The 20,255-nt window shown below is 37.3% G+C and overlaps 2 protein-coding genes across 3 annotated transcripts; both read right to left on the bottom strand.

Moving 5' to 3' along the window:
* Nucleotides 1–1,108: 1,108 nt before the first annotated feature.
* LOC113680253 (galanin receptor 2b-like) lies at nucleotides 1,109–2,485 on the bottom strand. Its single transcript, XM_027197272.2, has one exon. It carries the CDS (start codon nucleotides 2,349–2,351, stop codon nucleotides 1,344–1,346), a length of 1,008 nt encoding a protein of 335 aa, XP_027053073.2. The 5' UTR covers nucleotides 2,352–2,485; the 3' UTR covers nucleotides 1,109–1,343.
* Nucleotides 2,486–3,539: 1,054 nt separating this feature from the next.
* LOC113680254 (mediator of RNA polymerase II transcription subunit 24) lies at nucleotides 3,540–19,568 on the bottom strand. 2 transcript variants are annotated; one of them, XM_089197189.1, is made up of 30 exons: nucleotides 19,364–19,568; nucleotides 18,834–18,916; nucleotides 18,726–18,764; nucleotides 18,324–18,397; nucleotides 17,736–17,841; nucleotides 17,111–17,246; nucleotides 16,801–16,924; nucleotides 16,330–16,420; nucleotides 15,590–15,658; nucleotides 14,702–14,818; nucleotides 14,338–14,486; nucleotides 13,937–14,026; nucleotides 13,354–13,433; nucleotides 13,203–13,228; nucleotides 12,815–12,948; nucleotides 12,183–12,226; nucleotides 11,932–12,014; nucleotides 11,004–11,185; nucleotides 9,560–9,665; nucleotides 8,537–8,649; nucleotides 8,229–8,291; nucleotides 7,882–7,931; nucleotides 7,693–7,745; nucleotides 7,322–7,444; nucleotides 6,782–6,824; nucleotides 6,233–6,354; nucleotides 5,649–5,749; nucleotides 5,447–5,526; nucleotides 5,148–5,293; nucleotides 3,540–4,509 (listed from the first exon to the last, which is right to left on the bottom strand). In XM_089197189.1, exons 1-30 carry the CDS (start codon nucleotides 19,482–19,484, stop codon nucleotides 4,384–4,386), a joined length of 2,874 nt encoding a protein of 957 aa, XP_089053315.1. In that variant the 5' UTR covers nucleotides 19,485–19,568; the 3' UTR covers nucleotides 3,540–4,383. The 2 variants fall into 2 exon arrangements, with proteins under 2 accessions (XP_089053315.1, XP_027053074.2); XM_027197273.2 differs by having other exon boundaries at nucleotides 7,876–7,931; nucleotides 19,364–19,563.
* Nucleotides 19,569–20,255: the final 687 nt, after the last annotated feature.

Here is a 20,255-nt window from a genome sequence, read left to right as displayed (position 1 = left end):
AACTCCCATGAGTGACCAAGACAGAATTTCTCCTCACAATATCTATACAATATCAACTAGATAAGTAATGAGAATAAAGAAAAATATCAATTTAGGGATAATTGGTTAATCCAATGCTAAATTCTCTGAACTAGCATTCTAAGAATTGTATGGTTGACAGTAAGGAGAATTACAAATTTGATCTGGGAGTTAAAGGGTTAAACCAAATTTTCTAGGCTATTATGGAGGGTGTCTGGTAGAGGAAACATTTTGGCCATAAAACTTGCAAAATTCGCCACAAACTGGCGTTTGTTCGGCATTTTCCCCTAATGAAACTTCTTAATCTGGGCGGTTTTGTGACAGAGTACCCTTCTTGTTGGTTCAATAAATTTGCCATTTAGAGTAAATCCAAGAGCCAATCAGATTGCGAAGATCATCAGTGATTTCAGAATAGATATAAAAGGGTACTGTAAAGAGGTTTTCCTCATCGCGCCTTGGTAGAGTCTTATGCTCGGAAAGAGTATAGCTTTGATAACTTATACAGGTTAGGATATCAAATGTTATACTCAACAACGATTTGCTGTTCCGACGATTTCCGAAGATCTACGGAAACGAACCGAAAGGTCCCAACGTCGCTGCAAAAGGATGACTAAAATGTCAATTTGTGGAGAGTTGGAGAAATCAGTCAGATGTAGCTACGTTCTCTTTTTGCGACTATCTGACCTTTTATTTTACTTTACGTATGAATTAAGGTTCTCCTACAGACATGATTAAAAAATGCTAGCTTTAATAATGGACACAGCCTTATTACTAGTGACACAAATATTGACATCTGCTGACGTATATTTCATCTCAAGTCTAGGCAACGGAAATTTGAATGGAAATCCAACTTTTTTACTCGAGTTGATTACTGTGTCCTGTACCGGCTGAAAAGCTTTCACTTGACTAGGGAAACTTGGAACACTTTCGTGAACGTAGATTAACTTCAAAAGTGAGACGCCTTTATTACCGCCAAAAATAGTTCGGCACTACGAAATTTCATTTGCAACAAGGGCAAGGTAAAAGTAATTATTTCTTTCTTTAATAGGTCTGAACCAAAAGTGATTGCGGATACCAGAGGAACTTGACATACAAATCAAATCTAATTTATTTTCCATGATGACAGAATTGTCAAGCTTAGGCTAATGTACACCGTAAAAATACATTTGAACGCAACTAAACTCTTTGGTTTTCTTTATCATTTCAATTAAAGCTGTTTTTGTTCTCTCGCTCTCTCTCTCTGTATCAAAGGAATTGAGAGAGAGTTTTTAAAAATAGCTAGACACATATAACTACAAGTATGGCAACAGTATAGTTTCTTTTCTTTACAAGACACGGTTCGTAATGTTGTTTTCGACGGCTCCATCTACACCCCTTTTGCAACTCACTATCTTGAGAATTTCTATTCGAAATGTTCTGTTCAGAATTCCATAAATAACAGAATTTATGGCACTAGAACTGAATACCAGAAAAGCCCAGAGGGTTTGGGGGAAACGCTGGTCTGAAACAGCGGGATAAGCTAGCTTGACGTAAGAAATACTGTATGCCGGGAGCCAACAACAGAAATACCCTGCTATCAGACCTAGAATGATCTTGCTAATCTTTATATCTTCCAATGCATGGGCACTTCTTTGCAAACTTCCAGTGCGAAGCGAGCGTAAAGCTACAGTATTGTGTCTACGAACGCACACCAAAACCCGCCAGTAAGAAACAAATAGGGTTGCCATAGGGGTAAGTGAAAAAACAACCATTGTTATTGTATTCCAAGCATTCTTAAAATTGTGATCTGTTAAGCTAATGTGGCAGATAGTCTTGCCGGGGTCGAAGACGAAAACTGGCCATTTCAGGATGGCAAAAATACTTACGTAAATCACGCAAACTAGCCATACAAATACGATCATTCTAAGAGATCTTTTGCGTGTAAAGATTCTACGATAAACGACAGGTTTTGTAACGTTTAGGTAGCGGTTTACTGCAATCAGGGCCATGGTTTCTTGCGAAACAAACGCCAACACGAAGAAAGCGAATCCCTGGAGCTGACAAGCTAACTCGCCAAACATCCACCGTCCCAGAATGAAAACTCCTATCGAGAACGGCATACAAAGAACGGCCATAAGTATATCACCCAAAGCCAGAGATGAAATTAATAAATTCGTTGTATTTTGTCGAAGGCGGCAGTTTCTTCGGATAGCCCAGTATAAGATTGCGTTTCCAGCAAGCGCAAATAAATTTATAAAAAGGATGGCTGTGGATTCGATGACCTTGAGCGCGGTGCTGCGGGACGTCAGGGCAGTTTGTTGTCTGCTAGGGGTCGGAATCGTAAAGTTAGTCATCTTGGATTTGCTTGATTTTCTCTTGTGATGTTGTTATGGCGCCGTTTTCGTTGCAATTAGGTACTCTTCTTCCTCCTGCATCTTATGTTAGTCTATCCCGGCATCTGTCTCTTTTTAAGTCCATTCGTCGAGTCGGAGAAATCCAAATACATTAAAACCTCAAGGACTTAATTAAACCACCACGGAAATTGCCATTCCGAATCGTCATCTGTTTCCTCCCTAGAACTAAGAGCACTCGCAGAGAGCAAACTCCTGGTAGTGATTTTTATACTTTGTGACTTGAATATAGAGCAATTTTTTACTGAAAATTTACCCTGGAACCTAGGGGTGATTGGTTTCTTATCTCTCCTTACAGCATCATTGACGAGCCAAGCATTGAGATCATGAGAATAAAGGAAATGATCACTCTTTAGCGCTCTTAGTTCAGCGAACAAATTCTCCATGTCAGTACCATTGGTCATGTATAGTGACTAGTGTGAAGAATATCTAATCTAATCTTTGGGTGTCGAGGATTGTAAGTGATCTGGAGTTTCCTTCTCTTCACTACGCTCTTTGATTGATTTGGAACGTTTCAACCAACCAGAATCAAAAAACCAACTGCTCCTTGGCCATACGTTTGCATGTTCTCCTATAAGTTTCTGGATATTTTTCTGGGTTATTTTGTTTTCTGATCAGCAGACTGAATATGAATATTGCTTTGGTGAAAACTTTTCGAAAAAAAAAATGCTTTGCAAGTGATTGAACAAATTGTTAAATTAACAAAGCGAGGCAGAAAGCTTCAAGTAACTCAGGAAGCTGGATATCACCCTGTCAACTAAACCATCGCAAATGTTTGCAAACTCAAAGGCAAAACCCTTAATTTTTCACAAACGAGAGTACTTGGAGTCTCGCCAATCAGATTGCACCCAACAATGTTGCTACGTTGTGCATAAAGGTAATACTTTGCGCTGGTTTCTATAGTGACCGAATAAGGCCCGAATCCTCGTTCCCAGGCAATTCCCGACTTTCAAATGGTGGTAGGAGAGCCCAAAGCCATCTAAGGCAAGTTTTGGCTAAGGAGTAACTTCTATTTTTTTTGTTCCGTAAATGCCCCCACCATTTTCAACTGCGGTTAAAGTGTTTAAATCGAAAGCTGCCATAAAAATAACTATACGTTCACAAGCTCGCTCCAGTACAATGAACCAGACATAAACTTTACATTTTACTTCTACTCGTATGAAGATATTCTTTAAATATTTGTGTGCATGTATTTACATTCTTTAATTCTCACGTTTTCTTCCTTTGCCACCTGAGTAGTGGAAGTAGAGGGTTTGCAAATACACGATTAAATAGAGGGTAAACCCATGAGAGACTGTTCATCAAGGAACTCTGTGGTCCACAGATAATGAACCAAAGCTGAGTTCCTTATGTCTCCATTTTGAAACCGAGGCCGACTGCTGATTCTTTGAGAAAATGAGTTTCCGGCCTCGCAACGCAACGGAAATTTTGGGGTAACTCGGGGTTAGCCTATATGTCAGATCTTTCCCGACCCTGGTACCTAGAGGTCTCATTTTCAGTTCTCTCTTTCCCGGCCCTGGTACCTAGAGGTCTCGTTTTCAGTCCTCTCTCTTCCGACTTCTGATAGCTAGAGGTCTCGATTCAGTCCACTCTCTTCCAACCCTGGTGCCCAGAGGTCTAATTTTCAGTCCTATCTCTTCCCATTCTGGTACCTAGAAGTCTAATTTTCAGTTCTTTCTCTTCCCACTCTACTTCTTTGAAGTAACTTTCTCTTTGTTGCTGTTGTTGTTGTTGTTGTGTTGTTGTTGTGCGCATTTTTTTTCCACCAAAAATTTCGATCCGTTTCCTTGAAATCGTTGTATCCCATGCAGAGTTTCCTTTACCAAAGGAACTTACATCAGCTGGCGGCGTTCACATCCACAACTGATTCCCAACGTTATGCTTGACCTCTGTTTTAAGTTCATCATTCAAACAACCCTTAACATCGTCCATGCCACTGAACTCTTTCCAGTCAATTATGCAAATCTACATACGTTCAAATACTATTACACAAAGCCTTGGCACACAACTGTCGACCTTCCGTTGTCTTCATGTTACACAACCCCAAAAGTACATCGGGTGTGTTCTGAAGACTAGGTGATAATTCCAATATTTCCTTTACCTGAAATGGTATAAGTATGCTAGTTATGTTACCATTCGACTCCAACGAGTGACTAACATCTAACTTCTCCTTACAATATCACCCACAAATCACACATTAAGGTCATGACGATAAAGGAAATAAGCACCAACTAAAGAAGCTTCTGATTGTTAAACAAATTCTCCCTGTCATCAACTTAAGAAATTTATAGAGAACAGAATAGAGAATATTTATACCGATGTTAGGGTGTAAAGGGTCAAAAAACGAGTCATTCTTTAAGGGGATGTGAACGAGCCAGAGATAAACCAGTATACTCCAAATAGTGACATTCAATTTTTTTCTAAACTAATGAGCTTTCCCAAGGTTTTGCTGAATAAATCTTTAAAAGAAACTGCATAAACTGCCAGTTTATGCAGTTTCTTTTAAAGATTTATTTATAGTATAAATTGCTTTATAGGAAATCAAAAAGTGTAAGTACTCTGTTTAACATATTGTCCTGCAAGTAATGTATAAAAAGTTACTTGAGGCGTTATTATGAAACTTTAATCCTTCTCTAAGTGTTGAAGGTTAAGAAAGGTTTGAACGAAAGGGACGAAAGAATGAGAAGTGGTCCTTGACCCACAATTTTGACTAAAAAAATTAAAACTACATGTACCTACCAAATCTTCTGGAAGACAGGCTGATAGGGGCCCAACGATGGTTCCAATACTGGCGACAGCTTGTTGAAGGAAGGACACCAATAGTGCTGGCACTGGTCCAACCTCGGTGGTTTTAACGGTGGCAATAAAATCCTCACAAAAGCGAACTAATCAATAGATCGAAATAGAGGTCAATATCTTAACTTTCGGAACTCGGCACAATGTGATGTTTACTGGTAAAAAAATACAGATAAAACGTGATAATCTTCGCAGTCATGTCATTACAATCAAATGCTGTCTACGTTTCAAAATAAACGTACCAAGAGTCTGTTGGACGCGTGATGAAGACGTGGAATTGAAGAGAGAGGGAAAACTGTCCAACCTCTGTATTTTAGCCGGGCTTTAAAAAAGAAAGAAAGAAAGAAATCAAACTAGTTGAACTAAATTAAGAGACCTTGACTTGATATTTAAATAGCCAGTTAATAAGGAACAATACACCTCAGTCTTGTTCACATTTCTTACCGCTCGATTTCGCTATCAGTTAAATCTCCTTTCGACAGTGTATGTTCTATCGTCATTCCCAAACACACAGCGTGTGCCATAAGCCGAGCGATAGCCCAACCCTGGAGGGAAGAAAATGCACGTCTGTGTCATTAATCAAGTTTAAGGTCAAATTGGCCCAATATCGACCAGACTAACCCATGCAGCATTCATTAACGTTTTCTTTTGGCCAACCGGGAGAAGCGTAAGCTGAGCGTTAGCCGTCACTTTAATACAAGTGGCATAAAGGAGCTCTGCCTCGAACACCTTTACTTTGCGTGACTTCTGCAAGCCTCATGTTTCTCCCGAGAGTAAACATCTACGACTGTTACGCATTTTAAGGTCACGGTCTTTTTTTCCGTTCTAATAGACCTAGATTTCTCCTCTGTTCTCAATGAAGAGAGCAAAGCTAACGTCTCGCTATCTTAACCAAACATGCTTGATCAATATCGCGGAACAAAGCGGAACAAAGCGGGTAATATAGGCCCATATGTATGTGTGCTGATTGGATATGAGAATACACCAGTGTCCAAACAATTAGGAAAAACCGATATAAACAACTGTACCTTTGGGTCTTCTAATATTGTTTCAGCTTCTGCGTGATTCATAACCATTGGCATAACTTTTTCAAGAAAGCAAGGCACTAAGCTTTCAGAGTCAAACGTTAAAAGACAACTGGCCAAGTCCGCTAATAAACAATAACGAAAAAAGACAGTTTGGACAATGCAACACTATTTTAACATACATTTCAAATATAACATTTTAATTTTCATAACGAATACAGAAAGAAAAATTGAGCAAACGAAGAGGAGTTTAACGGGGTAGGGGTGAAAGAAAGCTAAACGAGACCGAAAACTGCACATGTGAGTGAATTCTCCTTCTCGAGAGACATCATCGCACAACTCAAGAAGAAGGGAAAAAAAAGACAAAGAATGGAAATTTAAGCTAATTACACCCGAACAAATCTCGTCCAATTTTCACTTAAACAAGGGCAGGGAAGGGAGAGGCGCCCAGCGAAGGATTTCTTCAGTAGTCTGCAAAAGAAATTACGCCTTCGGCTCACTGACAACCTCCAATGTAAACTGGACGTTACTGAACTAAATGTAATAACTGACCTGCCAGTAATATATCTTCATGTCGGTTGCACTTCAACACCTCCTGATTCAGAGAGAAATGAAAACGATTGGTTGTGATGCTAAGACTGAATTCCCCATATAGGCCTTCATCCAAAAGCGATTTCTCCATGATATTTCATGAATCAGGTTTAAGGCCTTTAACGTTTGCTATATGCACACGTGTGTTGCGACACTGGATTGGACTTAGAGATCCTCCTGAGGTTATCAAAACAAGACCTTTGATAGGCTTAGCCCTTAAACTCCCAAGATCTGATTGGAAATTAGTAACGCGAATTTGGTGTTAGATCAAGAACACAACTTCTACCTGATAAGAGCAAGTATTCTCATAACCTGTTTCCTGGATAATGACTGGATGTTATAGGGGGGAGGTTACATGTTAATCACTTCTGGGAGATAAGAGTTGCAGGGAGAGATTGCAAACCATCCGTGAAGAGTCGGCAATGTACGAGAGAGAAAATTAAACTTAATTCATTGAACAACAGATTCGCACCGAACCGATCGTGACAAGAGCGCGCTAACCTGGACTATAGAGTAAATGAACCACTCATTTCCTCCCGTAATTAACAAATGTCTGAACTGTTCAAGTGTCTTACTACTCAGCTGACGCGCTTTGACAACGCTTGAAAACAATGATGCGAGGGTCTGTAGAGAAACCAGACAAGGAAAACATGAAAACATATGGTGCAAAATAACTTAACAAACCAATCAGAAAGAGCTTTATGCCATAACTAAATCATCATCATCAATTCACATCCTCATCTTTACTTTCATCTACCAATGAAATAGATTTCTCCTGAGGTATTTTCTCCGTACTTGTATCTAGTTTCACAAACTGTTTCAGTAAGCTTTGACCAGAGTGACCCAAGACTTATCTTTATCTACAACCTTACCTTTGACACAGGCTTGCCTTTAGATATCGGGTTGTCAATCTCCCACGTGTTGTCTGCAGAGTAAACAGACACAGACGGTTGAAATGGCTCAAAGAGTTGACTTTGAAAAAATTAAATTATCAGGATTTACAACAAATGGAGAAATTACCCACACTGGATAAGTTGTAAGTTGTAAGTTGTTACCTTTACCCTCAACACTGGATGACATCGTCTTCATAACTTCACACAACATCGCGCACCTGTAAAACAAGACAATTGTGTAAAATGACTTCTTGTTCTTCTTGATGTTAATTTTGTTATTTAGCGTTGTTCTTTCAACGAAGAGACGAGCCACAAATTGGACCCAGCCTCACCTCAGCAATTCCATTTGAAAATAATAAGGTAACACAAAAACCGTTTAGTGTCTGATTAATCCGGTCTGAAAATTTCCAAAAAGAAAAAATGCGCATTCACGAGTTATCGGAAACAGCTTTCGTCACATCCATAAACGACCTCGTTTGTTCCTACAACAATTACTTCATGATAAAATAATTTACCTTTCTACAAATCCTTGGGAAAACCCTCTTGGATTCACAGGCTTTACAAGGAATCCGACTAGCCTACAAAAAGTATAATAGAAAAATTACTAAAGCAGTTAGTTGAATTTCAGTTTGGGTCTACATTGACTTGCTTATACATGTAAAAGGGTGGTTTTACGAAAACTGCCTTTAAACTGAGCGTAAGTGACATTTGTCATAGGTATTATTTTCTTTGAGTTGATTTTCCAGGACTGCACATCACTGAACCACAAATGGAACGAGTGATTCAAGTTTAAAGATTGTTGGTACATGTATAATGGTTTTACCGCATAGGATGCTTTCTTTCTTCCGCAGTCAGGGTGTGAATGTGCCCACAGCTCCATGAACAAGCACAAACCGCCAGTGCGGGTGCTTCGTACTTGAGAAGTTCACACAATTTCTGAAAAAATAATGATGAACACAACAATACAATGGAGTTAAGAATCCTGAGAGCTATGTTTTATCAAAGGATTCAGAGAAGACCCTTAATCAGAACAACTGAAAATCGCTAACTTATAAGACAAACCACATCCGTTCACAGGTTATTGTCCTCAGAAATTATTAAAGGAGCTAGACAAAACGTGGCTCCCAAAAGATATGAACATTTAACAGTTATTTCACAATTGAGGCGAGCAACACAAATTGGAGGACTTCATTATAATGCTAAAGACAAATAAATGTAATTCCCTTCTTGGTAACAGATAAGTTTTCAAGTAATTGTTGAAAGCAATCCACGATTGTACTGTGTTCTCTGATTAGTTTAGAAAACTCACGCCGCCCTCTCGACCGATCAGATGCAAAACTAAAACCAATCGTGCGTTGGTCACTTTAATTCTACATGTACTTTGAGTTCTCATTGGCTTCTGGTATTGCTTTCCTTTGCTCTGAATGACCATTGTGGTTATTTTGCTTTGGGAATTTCGACACTCAGTTGAAAACAGCTCCAGTATAATTTGTCTGTCTTAGTTTCCATTTGCGCCTCCCTTTTTTTCCTCTTTTTAAGTTTTCCTTTCAGAAATGTCTACTTTCTTTACGTTATTCGACAGTAACTAGTAAGGGGTTGCAACCTGGGATATCTACAATTTCTATGAGCAAATCAACACATCAGCACCCAGAGCTTATTTTCATGTAACCTCTCCTTGTAATATCATACATCATCCAACGAAAAGGAAAAGAAAATTCACAATCTGATCATACAGTTAGCGCAGATTATCTTGCTAAAACACCATCTTGTCCAGTAAGAACGTTTCACTGCAAGAAGGAAAAATTAGTAAGCAGATTTTGGAAGTTTTTGGGTTAAGACAGATTACCTGTAGATGATCAGGAGGAACTGCTTTTGACTCCCACTGCGATGCTTTCAGCACATCATGTAGGGCACTGGATACGTTCGTACAATGTTCATCCCAATTAGCTTGACTGAGAAAAATATACATCAAAAATGAAATATACGTTAGCAGGGTGATGTGTCAAGTTACATAGTAATTTCGTCCAATCCTGTACGAAAGCGCATAACTTCTACCTGTATAATTTGTGTGGACTTTATGTGACAGTTTAAATAATGAAATGACTTTCTGCTCTACACTTTTCTCAGACAACGTGCAGTCCCTTCTTTTCGAAGAAGTCCCCGTGCGAGTAAAAAGAAGACATCAGTTAAAAAAAAAAAAGATGTCAGCGCGTCGCGCGGAACTTTGGGAGTTAATGCACCTGGGAAGGACTGACAGTCAGCTGCAATTGGTTTCACCGTCAGCAAATGAAATCAAAAGAGAAAGGGAAACTTGTCAAACTTTCACTGAGACGCTATGAGGTGCACACATACGTATGAGCCAAAATATCTCAAAGAACACAAAAAGTCTCTTCAAACCTGGGCAAGTTGTTACTTTAAAGTCAGAGTAAATTTTTAATATCCTGGACGCCATCTTTTTCTGAAGACACCTTCCCAGATTAATCTTATGTACTCCAACGACATCCATACCCATAGCTGTACTCAGAATATGGTCTCACTATTAACTGCACAGCGAAAATATTCTCATTACAATGATAAGAAGTCTGAGCGACCCATGTTTGAGAAAAATGGCGCAATTTTCAAACGAGCGTCAAAAGTAATTCAAGATCGCAATGGTTTTATTTCACTACGCTTTGTCTAAAAACTAACCAAACTAAACCAATCTCAACTACTTAACCTGCTGGTTACAACGGTTAAGGCAGCTAGCTGGGTTCTTTTAGGAATTCTTACCGCTTCATTGTGACACTAAAGTTTTTTTTTGACAAGTCTAATCAGGAGTTTCAATAAAAGGCAGTTACCAGTGGTCTACCACCGCCTTTAACACTTTAACTCCCAGAAGTGATTAACACCTAACTTCTCCCCATAATATCCATACATTATCCAGCAAAAAAGGTAATGAGATTACTCAGACTTATCAGGTAGAAGTTGTCATCTCGATCAAACACCACATTCTCGTAACTAATTTACAAGGAAATGTGTAGCAGCTAGAGGGGAGAATTAACAATCAGATCTTGGGAGTTAAAGGGTTAACATCTCTCACTGCCGTCTGTTTAGCCTGCGAACAGGCTCCCGTGTTTGAAGTTACCTTTACGGCACAGACGCCTTTTACACCATCGACAGCCGCTTACGAAAAAAAATTATTGAAACCTCTGTGTCTTTTTCTTTATATACTTGATTTTTATAGCAAGTTTCGCTTTTTCAAGACACTCAACTAAAAAGCGCTCTACTGGTTACAGGTTATATAACTGTACCTTGCAGGGAAGGCTGAGTTGCTGAAGAACATATTAAGCAATTCGTTGACGGCTGCTTGATTGGGTGTGTGTTGTGTATCAGGAATGAATGATCTCCATTTGTCAATGCCAGGTATGTGACGTAAAATCCACTGAACCACAAACGGAGTCGGTAATCGATTCTTAGAAACTTCAGAAATGACCTGACCAATAAGAGTACGAATTTCTTAAATAATCGCAACTAGTATAACTGCTCATGTGATTCTAGAGATTCTCGGCTCTACTTGGTCAGGATTACGTCACTCCTCGCTATAATCACCCCGCGAGCCCGAGGTGGTTACGACAGGAGCGCTTAACTTTCCGGATAGGGCTGGCCGCAAATGGCTTCTTTTTAGTCATTTTAAGCCTATTGAATACTTAATTACGAACGAATTTTAACACGGCCACTACATAATATCTCATTTCATTGAGTTTTTTCTACTGTCATCTGCAATTTAGATTGATCATATGATCTACACTCCCACGCACATTTGTTGGGACACTTTCTGCCCGCCCCTCTCAGTGTTGGTCTGCAAGATGACATGGACACATTGGCAACTGATAACATTGGAGGGGGGAGAGGGGCGGAAAGAGCGTCACAAACGTTCTTCACGAGAATCGTCCCAACTAACTATGTCTGAGAATGTAGGTGCGAGATTTCGGGTCTGGTTCTTGATGCATGACAAGTTAAAAGCAAAGATATAGACTACAATTTAAGTTTTAGCTCTAATAATCACCAAAACAACTGTACTAAAACATTGATTCACCTCATGCTCGGTAAATGTTGTTGAAAAGGCCCCGTAATCTCGGGGAATATTCAACAATATTCACTTTGCCTTCACCGAACACTTGTCAAATAATATAGGATAAGTTTTTTTAAAAAAGGAGAAGTAACTAGACTCAAACTCACCTTGGAGCCATATACTTGTCCAATATGACACAGCAACAAGAAAGACGTGTTAAATAACTCCCCTCTGATGCTTCCTTTTTTAACTACAACAAATCAATTTCACTGGTTTAATTTAACCAACAAGAGATAATCAGTTTGTTTTTCGGATCAGGACAATCATTTGGAAAGCACTGTGAAAGAGCATGATTGATCAGCAAGGTTTATAGTTGAGCAAAAGAAACTCAACTCGTTATATTATTATTCCCACTCACCGTCTTCTTTTTCTGTAGCAGGGCGAAGAGTTTGTTCTGTAACTCTACAAGGCAAAAAAGTTGAGGCAGTCGCTAAGAGTACTTTTTCAAAACCAATGCTTACTGTTCTAGATAATTAACATTAGAATTTAGTTAAATGACACTTGAACATATAGTAAACTTCCGTGAGCCCAGAAGGTGTTCATTTTTGGTCAGCGGTCAATCTCACAAGTGCAAGTGTACTTAGCTAAATTACAGCTGTCATCTCTAGGTTCACAAGCAATTTGGCAATCATTATTTAGAAGTGCTGAGCAGTTTTGTAGCAGTTTTGTTCAAGTGTTCCCCCTGGCATTCTCTTTTTTTCCCTCACAGATCTAATTGGTTTTTAACAGGAGCCTGGAATGTGGACCCATGAATGAGTTTAAAGGTATTGCCAGCCATGGGGTAGTATTCTATCTATAAGGCTGGCTAGACAATGAGGAACCCCTGAGCATCCAACTTTCACTTTCAATAGACTAAAAAGTAGGGGGACAGCCAATTGTTTACTAAACATAGGAAGGACAAGACTTTTTGGTCATGGCTACAATACTGATTGCAGTTAAAACAATACAAAATCAACAACCATTAGTGACAAAGCTTTAAAATCTCCTTACCTGACAAGCCCATTTATAAGGCTCGGAAGTTTTCCCACACTTGCTGCAGCAACTGTCATCCATCTAAATTTCTCCACATTCAACAAAGGGTTAAGAAATTTTTCATCTCTGCTGCTAAGATCAGATTCCAAAGCCTGACATAAAAAAACATCATCATTTGAAATTGAACAGGATCATACAAACCTGTTCATTGCACATGCAGTCACTGAGCTGGTGATAATCATTAATGACTACGACATTGATGAAAAGAAAAAGATGAAAAAATATTATAACTAATACATGTGAAAACAATACAATCAAACCACTTAATACATTTCTTCTTAATACAGATATGACTCTATCTCTACTGAAATTGTTGTATGGGTGATAAGGTGTTGATGAAACTCACCATTATTATTTCCATTATTTTGCTCTCTGAAATACAAATACAAACAGACAACATTCACTATGTCTCACCTCAGAATGAAAGTTAAAGGAAATGGGGAACACATCAGTAACTGAAACAATCCGACAAAAATTGCTTTGTTTAATACACAAACCTTCATCTTGGATCTGCTGGGCTGGATGATTATAAGACACTTGAATATTTAACAAGTCTTGTGCTTCATTTGACAACATTCTAAAAAAAGGAGAAGGGATTGATGATAAGTTTTGCAGAGTGTTAGCATGACAAAAAAATTAATGATCAGGCCAACAGGTGTCTGGACCCCTTTTACAGAAATCTAATCAACTGAATGGTAGAACAACCTAACATGCAGACAATATTATTGAGGGGAAATAGGAATGAACTGTTGGAGGGATGTAACTAATAAGTGTCTGCAAAGATGAACACATAAATCACACAAAAGCATAAAAACTGCAATCCATGTCTATGGTAGCACAAAATAAAATAAAACTGTTCTGTAAAAAAACCAGACTATATCATTAAGGAATACCTGTTAGCATTACAAGACGAAATGTTGAGTGTAAAACAAATGTAATCAAAGCATGTTCTTCTCACTCAAATGATACAGCAACCTATTTACAATCATAAAAAAAGGCCTGAAGGGATGAATGCATCTTTGTGTAATAGCTTACTTGTGTCTTTTGTAGATGAAATTGTGAGGAAGAGCAGAAACAAACCTTTGGGACACAAGCTGTCCAATCCTATCAACCATCTGTTGATTGAGGTCTTTGCAGTACTGCTGAATCAATTCTTTGTAACAGTTGCATCTGCAAGATAATGGGTAGTAATCAAAGAAAAATGTAGAATATAAGAAACTTCTCTTAAAAATGGCCTTTTACATGTAAACTAAACATTAGTTTATTTCTACAGCCAGGAAAAGGTCTAACAATGAAATTAAAAGAAACTACAAGCTGACTTAACATTTGACCAATAAAAAGAAATGGCTCTTTCTGGCCTGCCTACAATAAAAAAAAAGGCTATTGGATAATACTATATATAAAGCTGATTCTTTAGTAATCTGAGCATGTACACTGGGTTATCAACTAATGATAGTCTTAAAAAAACTTTATTTTCTAACTTGCACTTCTGGTCTGCATCATCCAACAGGGGAGCAAACTGTAGCAGTTGTTGAAAAGCAGTATGTGCAGCAGAGTGCTCCACAGGACTGGGCTGAAGTTGAACAGGAGGCTGAGATCTAGACTCCAACAAGCGAATCACTATGGGGACCTACAAACAGGTATCAGTAGTTAATAAGAAAGAAAATCTAAGAAAATATGTACAGGTATTGTGATAGAAACACCAAGGTTAGCAGGGAGGAACTAATCAACCTCTTCTCACAGAGTCTAACACAAATTTGCCCAATTTTTAGAACTTTAAGTATTCATATGACATTAAAGGTGGTAAAAGCCACATTATCATTAAGTGCTAAATCACCAACTGACCTTCAGGAATAAAAACCCAGTCCACAGTATCATTTCCATTGATTTCTCAGGAGCTCCTAGCAGCCCAACTAAGGCTGATCTTAGAAATTCCAAGTATAGCTGATGCCTAGCAACATTCTTGGAAGAACAGAATTATATTAGACATCAGCCACTGGTAATGTTCAAACCACATTTACTCCAACAATTCATCTTTCAGAAATGAAACTGTCAAAGAAACTGGCAGAATTTACTTAAGTGCCACCTTATACAGGAATATACATCCTAACAAGTTCCCTTAAAAAAATCAGGATGAACATCCCTTAAAATAGAGCAACCATGTGGCTTAATAAAGGTTGCATTGCATGTGCAAATGGGTCATTAAAATATTTTTTGAATGGATAGCAATAACCTAACTCTGATGACAACTTCCAGTAAAGTTGTCAAAACATCAGCCACTGCTATTGACAACAGCCCCAATTAGACTACTTACTGATAAAATGTCATTCCTAAAAAGTAAAAAAATCACTTAAATGCAACAAAAACTTGTTAACAACACTTTTTCCAGAAAAACTAGCTGGATTAGAATCTCCCTTAAATCCTGCTCAATCTATTCCACAAGTATTCTTCCAAAGTGATCGGCTGAAAAATTCAATCCTTGACAAATCTACGTATTCAAAAACTAACCAAACATGTGTTTGGACAAGGGCTGACTTGTTAAGATAAAACCTGTAGCATTTTTCCATTCAAACTAGAAGAAAATCTTGCAAACAAAAACATTTTCAAGAAAAACTTGCAGGAGTAAATGGAATTAAAAGATACTGACCGACAGTATAACTACTTGGAAGCAGCAAACAATCTTAAATAATGTATGTCAAAATCAAAGTTAGCTAATAATATCTAATATCATACCTGAGTATGCATAGTGCTTTCCATTACATCAGCAACTTGATGTGGAGTGTAAAAAGGACTTACTAAGACCTGAAAAACAAGTATGAGTATAAGGAACACATAGTCTGTCATTACTACTGACCACCTTGACAGGATGCCAGTTCATCATAGTGTTACCAGCCAGAATTATTCTGACCTTTCCTTGATTGCCCATACTAATAATCAGGATTATTTTAACTCATGGGTTGGGAGAGGCACTGTGGAACTTGAAACTTGAACCTGGACCTTTTGATCCAGAGACTCATGTCCTGACCAATTGACAGCTACTTGACCCTTAAACCCCTAGAAATGACAAGCATCTAATTTCTCCTTAGAGTATTGCTGCTAAATCAAATATTAAGTTCATGAGAGTAGAAGAAATGATTGCCAGAGGAACTTGTGATTGTCAATAGAAATCTCCTTATCAGTACCATTGGAAATCTATAGAAAACAGTAAGGAGAAAATGCATACTGATGCTAGGATACAAAGGGTTATTGCATGTTATTACACATGTAGGTGAACTTAATTGTCTATGATTGCAGCTCACTTCAAAGAATCATTTCTTTCCCTGTACCAAGTTGAAATATAACTTATTCCAGGAAACTGTGAAATAGACGGCAAATGAAATTGTGAATAAAAAAATTGACATATCTACATCCGATTCAAATTATTTGCAAAAGCTCTGTAAAATTTTAAGTTATTTGAAGTTTGGTGTTCTGACCTGAAACTGAGTAATAATCTGGATAGGCATGTTAGGAACATGCCCTGGACTGATGTCACCACTCCCTGATGAAGAATTCAAGCTCTGTAACCTTTAAACGAACACAATATTTATTAATCATAATAAATGTGTAAGGAAAACATCCCTTACTCATTATTTGGCAAAAAGGAACACTGTATATAGCCTTGACTAAAATGTTTTGAATCTACTGTCGCTGATTGGCTGATAAATTTTATTTATAGACTGATAGTAATGAAATAAAAATAAATTTCCTTGCATACGATATAAAACTGAATAACTGGATATCTCTAGAAATTCAAAAATTTGGTTAACACAAAAAAAATTACTAGAAGGATTAGCTAGATAGATATAAGAGGACAGATATAGATCTCTTTCATATAAGACAGGCCAAATCAATAACAATAAATTTATTTGCACATGGCAAAATTTTTCTTAATTTGTCTCTCATACCTACTAAAATTGACCATGAGTTCTTTAATGTAAAGCTGTACTTCAGGAACTACTCCATCAGGTTGCGTCATCAAAAGGTCTTTCAGATGTGCTTGCAACTGTCTGTCGAGTTCCAATGCTGTGCCTAATGAGAAACAGAAACAGAAACCCTTAGAGCAAGATTTATGTTATTAACATGACTCACTCCCACTTAAGCCATTATACCTGGGGGATCTACCTGTCCTTCACCACAATTTCTAATCTCATGTTGTGAGAAATTAGAAATAATTCTCATTGACATGTAAATCAGGAGAAAATTCTTTTTTCTTACCTTGATCCTCCATCTTTCCTACAATAACCATAGCTCTGTAAGATGATGAACCTATGAGCTGTCCAAAGGCTCGGTGGCATTTTCCAATATTAGCCAAGTGAAACAGGAGATTGATACCTCCAGACAGACGTATTGACTGCATTATTGAAAAATGCAGAAAGGGTAGTATAACACAGAGTATGTGAGTTAAACAAAAAAAGATTATCATTCTTCTTCTAACAAAGTTTACTTATGATCTATACATATAATGACTTCTGATAGAACTAAAGCCAGTTTTCCCAGACATTACGTGCAACTTTGAGAAATTTATAATGAATAATACATGCAGCATTTCACCTAAGTAGATGAAGTGATGTTTATACAATAAATAAGTGACCTCTTCTTCAAAGACAAGTTTTATATTAACAAAGGCAGTGTTATCAATGTTTAGTTCCCAAATCAAGGAAATACTGTATATATTATCCAAACATCACAAAGGACATAACTACATGTATCAACTGACAGTAAACCCCTCTCTATCACTGTTACATATATATGTGTATTATAAATATCTTAGGTACTAGTCAGACTAGCACCTTCACCAGTGATGTTTCAAATATGGAGTGCAAAGATATAATTTACAAACCTCTATACACAACTTGAGCAGCCTTGTAGAAACAATAAGAAGCCAATACAAGATTTTGATGAAAGAAACTGCTAGCTGCAGACATTCCTCATCACTGTCTGGACCACTTCAAAGAGAAAGGAAATCTAGCGCTTCCATATTTTGAAAATCAACATTTTATCTTACTTTTGTGGTTTCATCAGTTCATGATTAAAAATCAAAGGAAGGAATCAAAGTTGACAGGAAGTTTGGTTTCTTACCAAAGTGAATTCTCAAATCATCGAAAAAGCTTACATTTTATTCAGCTCAGAAATTATCAGAGTTTAATATCAGAAACAATTTATTTTCAAGGTCACAGCTTTAGCATTAACATGCTGTATTCATAACTTAAGAAACTAAGAAGGGAAGGGAAGATTTGCCAGAAAACTAAATCTTTCAAAAAAACATTGCTTTATTATTGAGCAGGTAAACAAAATAAATGGATATATGACAGATTGAAAATAATTAATTTATAGTTCCTCTTCCAAACAGGACCATAAAAATTGGTAAATCTAGAAGTTAATCTAGTAATACTTATACTGATTTTAATTTATCAATAACAATAATCACCTTATGGTTGGAATGAAACCAAGCAGGAGATCAAGTAGAGCTGATAAGCACTTGTGTTTAATAATATTCTGAAACTAAAGTCAAACATATGCAATAATTAACAAAAATTTACATCACTAAAGGAAATTGTCAATGAACCTTACAACTAAATATTTGAGTATTCAATCAATGAAATACAATGAACCACAATGGACAAAGTGGCATGAGAGTGGGAACTGATATGATTCAAGATAGTCAGACATTTATATGTATGTTGCTACCAAGAAGAAATTGATCTTTTAAAGGAACTAGATTATACAGGGGAATAACATTCATTTTTTCAGCTTGCTTAAAGTTTAGTGCTTTTTTATGTCACTTTTACACCTGAGTAACATGAATTTTTACATCAGCTCATAAACGTACCTGATGAACTGCTGTTAAGGCTGATGAGCATGAAATGACCTAGGAGAAAAAATACTCATTATGTGTGTATTCTGAGTACTTGGTAGCAGTGATTTCTGTACCACATACCTTAGTGGAAATCCCATGATTAAGATAAGATAATATCAACGTGCTTGGTGTACTGCCAAATGTAGCTTGTTGAACAAGGCATTCTGTACAATCATGGCAAAATAAAAACAAAAATTAAAAATTAACATCAAAATAAATAAGTTACATGAGTAATTATTAGGAAAAATCTCAATAACGCTTCAATAGACTATCGAGCAAACAAGTTTCGAGAAACAGGAACTTAATCAGCGAAATGTTGTCACCTTACAACAACATCCGCATCAAATTTTACATCTTTATAACATGAACTTTGAAATTCAAATGACCAGCCAATGGCTATTTTCGCATGTAATTACCGTATTCACACCACAGTAACGATAAAATTGGGTGGAGGAGAAAGTTATATCGATATCTTAAGAATAAAACGAGTACTGAAAGTTTAATCACATAGCATCATATTGAAATAATTTTCAGTTTCGATCAAAACGGGGCGTCATGACAGACGTTTCCCCTGCTTGCTTCATCAATATTAAGCATAAACAAAAAATTACCTGCTAGGTCCTGAAGTTCTTCGTTATCTTTCCCAGCCAGCTTTTTCACTTCTACTAGCCACTGTAATGGAGTCCATCTTCCTCTCCAAGCTCGAAGTAGAATCTCCGTGTTGACCACCATTTTGAAAATCTATTCCTTAGTAACCTGGCAATGTCCAGCTATGTCATGTAAGAACACTCATACTATTTACCTCTGTCATGTTATACTCCTGAAATTTCAAAATTCCAAAGAAAAAATCATCTAAATTTTTAAAGATTCCTTAAACTTGTTGTGCAGTTTATAAAACTCCGCGTGAATCTTTTTTAATATGATACAAACTCAGGAGGGTAATGGGCTCCTGACGAACTTCGATGTTCTGAATTGCACGGCATCCCTTCGTTTGTCCAAGCATACTTTCTTACGTGATAGACAGTAATACACTTCTGTCAATTCATTTATCTCAGAGAGAAGCAATCAAACTTACCAAACTTATTTTGTCTTTTATTTGAAGGCGGCTACGTTGTCTTATATAATTATACGGTACGAAACCGTCTAGGGGAATGAAATACCTAAACAAGAACAAATCTTTCAGTTGGTCGGGGAAGCTGCTGCATATCCTTAAAAACCATACCCTGATGGGCGGCATACCGTTCAGGCCAAAGAAATAGTGCCTCGGCGGTACTAAGACATATTTGGGATGCCATGACACTTCTTACTTAACTAATGAAACAGGAACAAGAGGAAGATATTTTGGACAGATCGTTTCTGATCGTACAATCCGGAAAGACTTTTGCCTGCCTTTTTAATCAACAAACTCTGATTTCTTTTCTCCTATTTTTACTTTACAAATTGATAAGACAATACTTTTCTGACAGAATGAGTCTTTCGAATCTTTATTCGTTTTCAGATGAA

The sequence above is a fragment of the Pocillopora damicornis genome, chromosome 2 (genome assembly GCF_964200805.1).
Source record: "Pocillopora damicornis chromosome 2, jaPocDami1.2, whole genome shotgun sequence".
NCBI lineage: Eukaryota > Metazoa > Cnidaria > Anthozoa > Scleractinia > Pocilloporidae > Pocillopora > Pocillopora damicornis.
The sequence above is the reverse complement of the archived record's forward strand: the minus strand, read 5'-3'. Positions and strand labels throughout refer to the sequence as shown.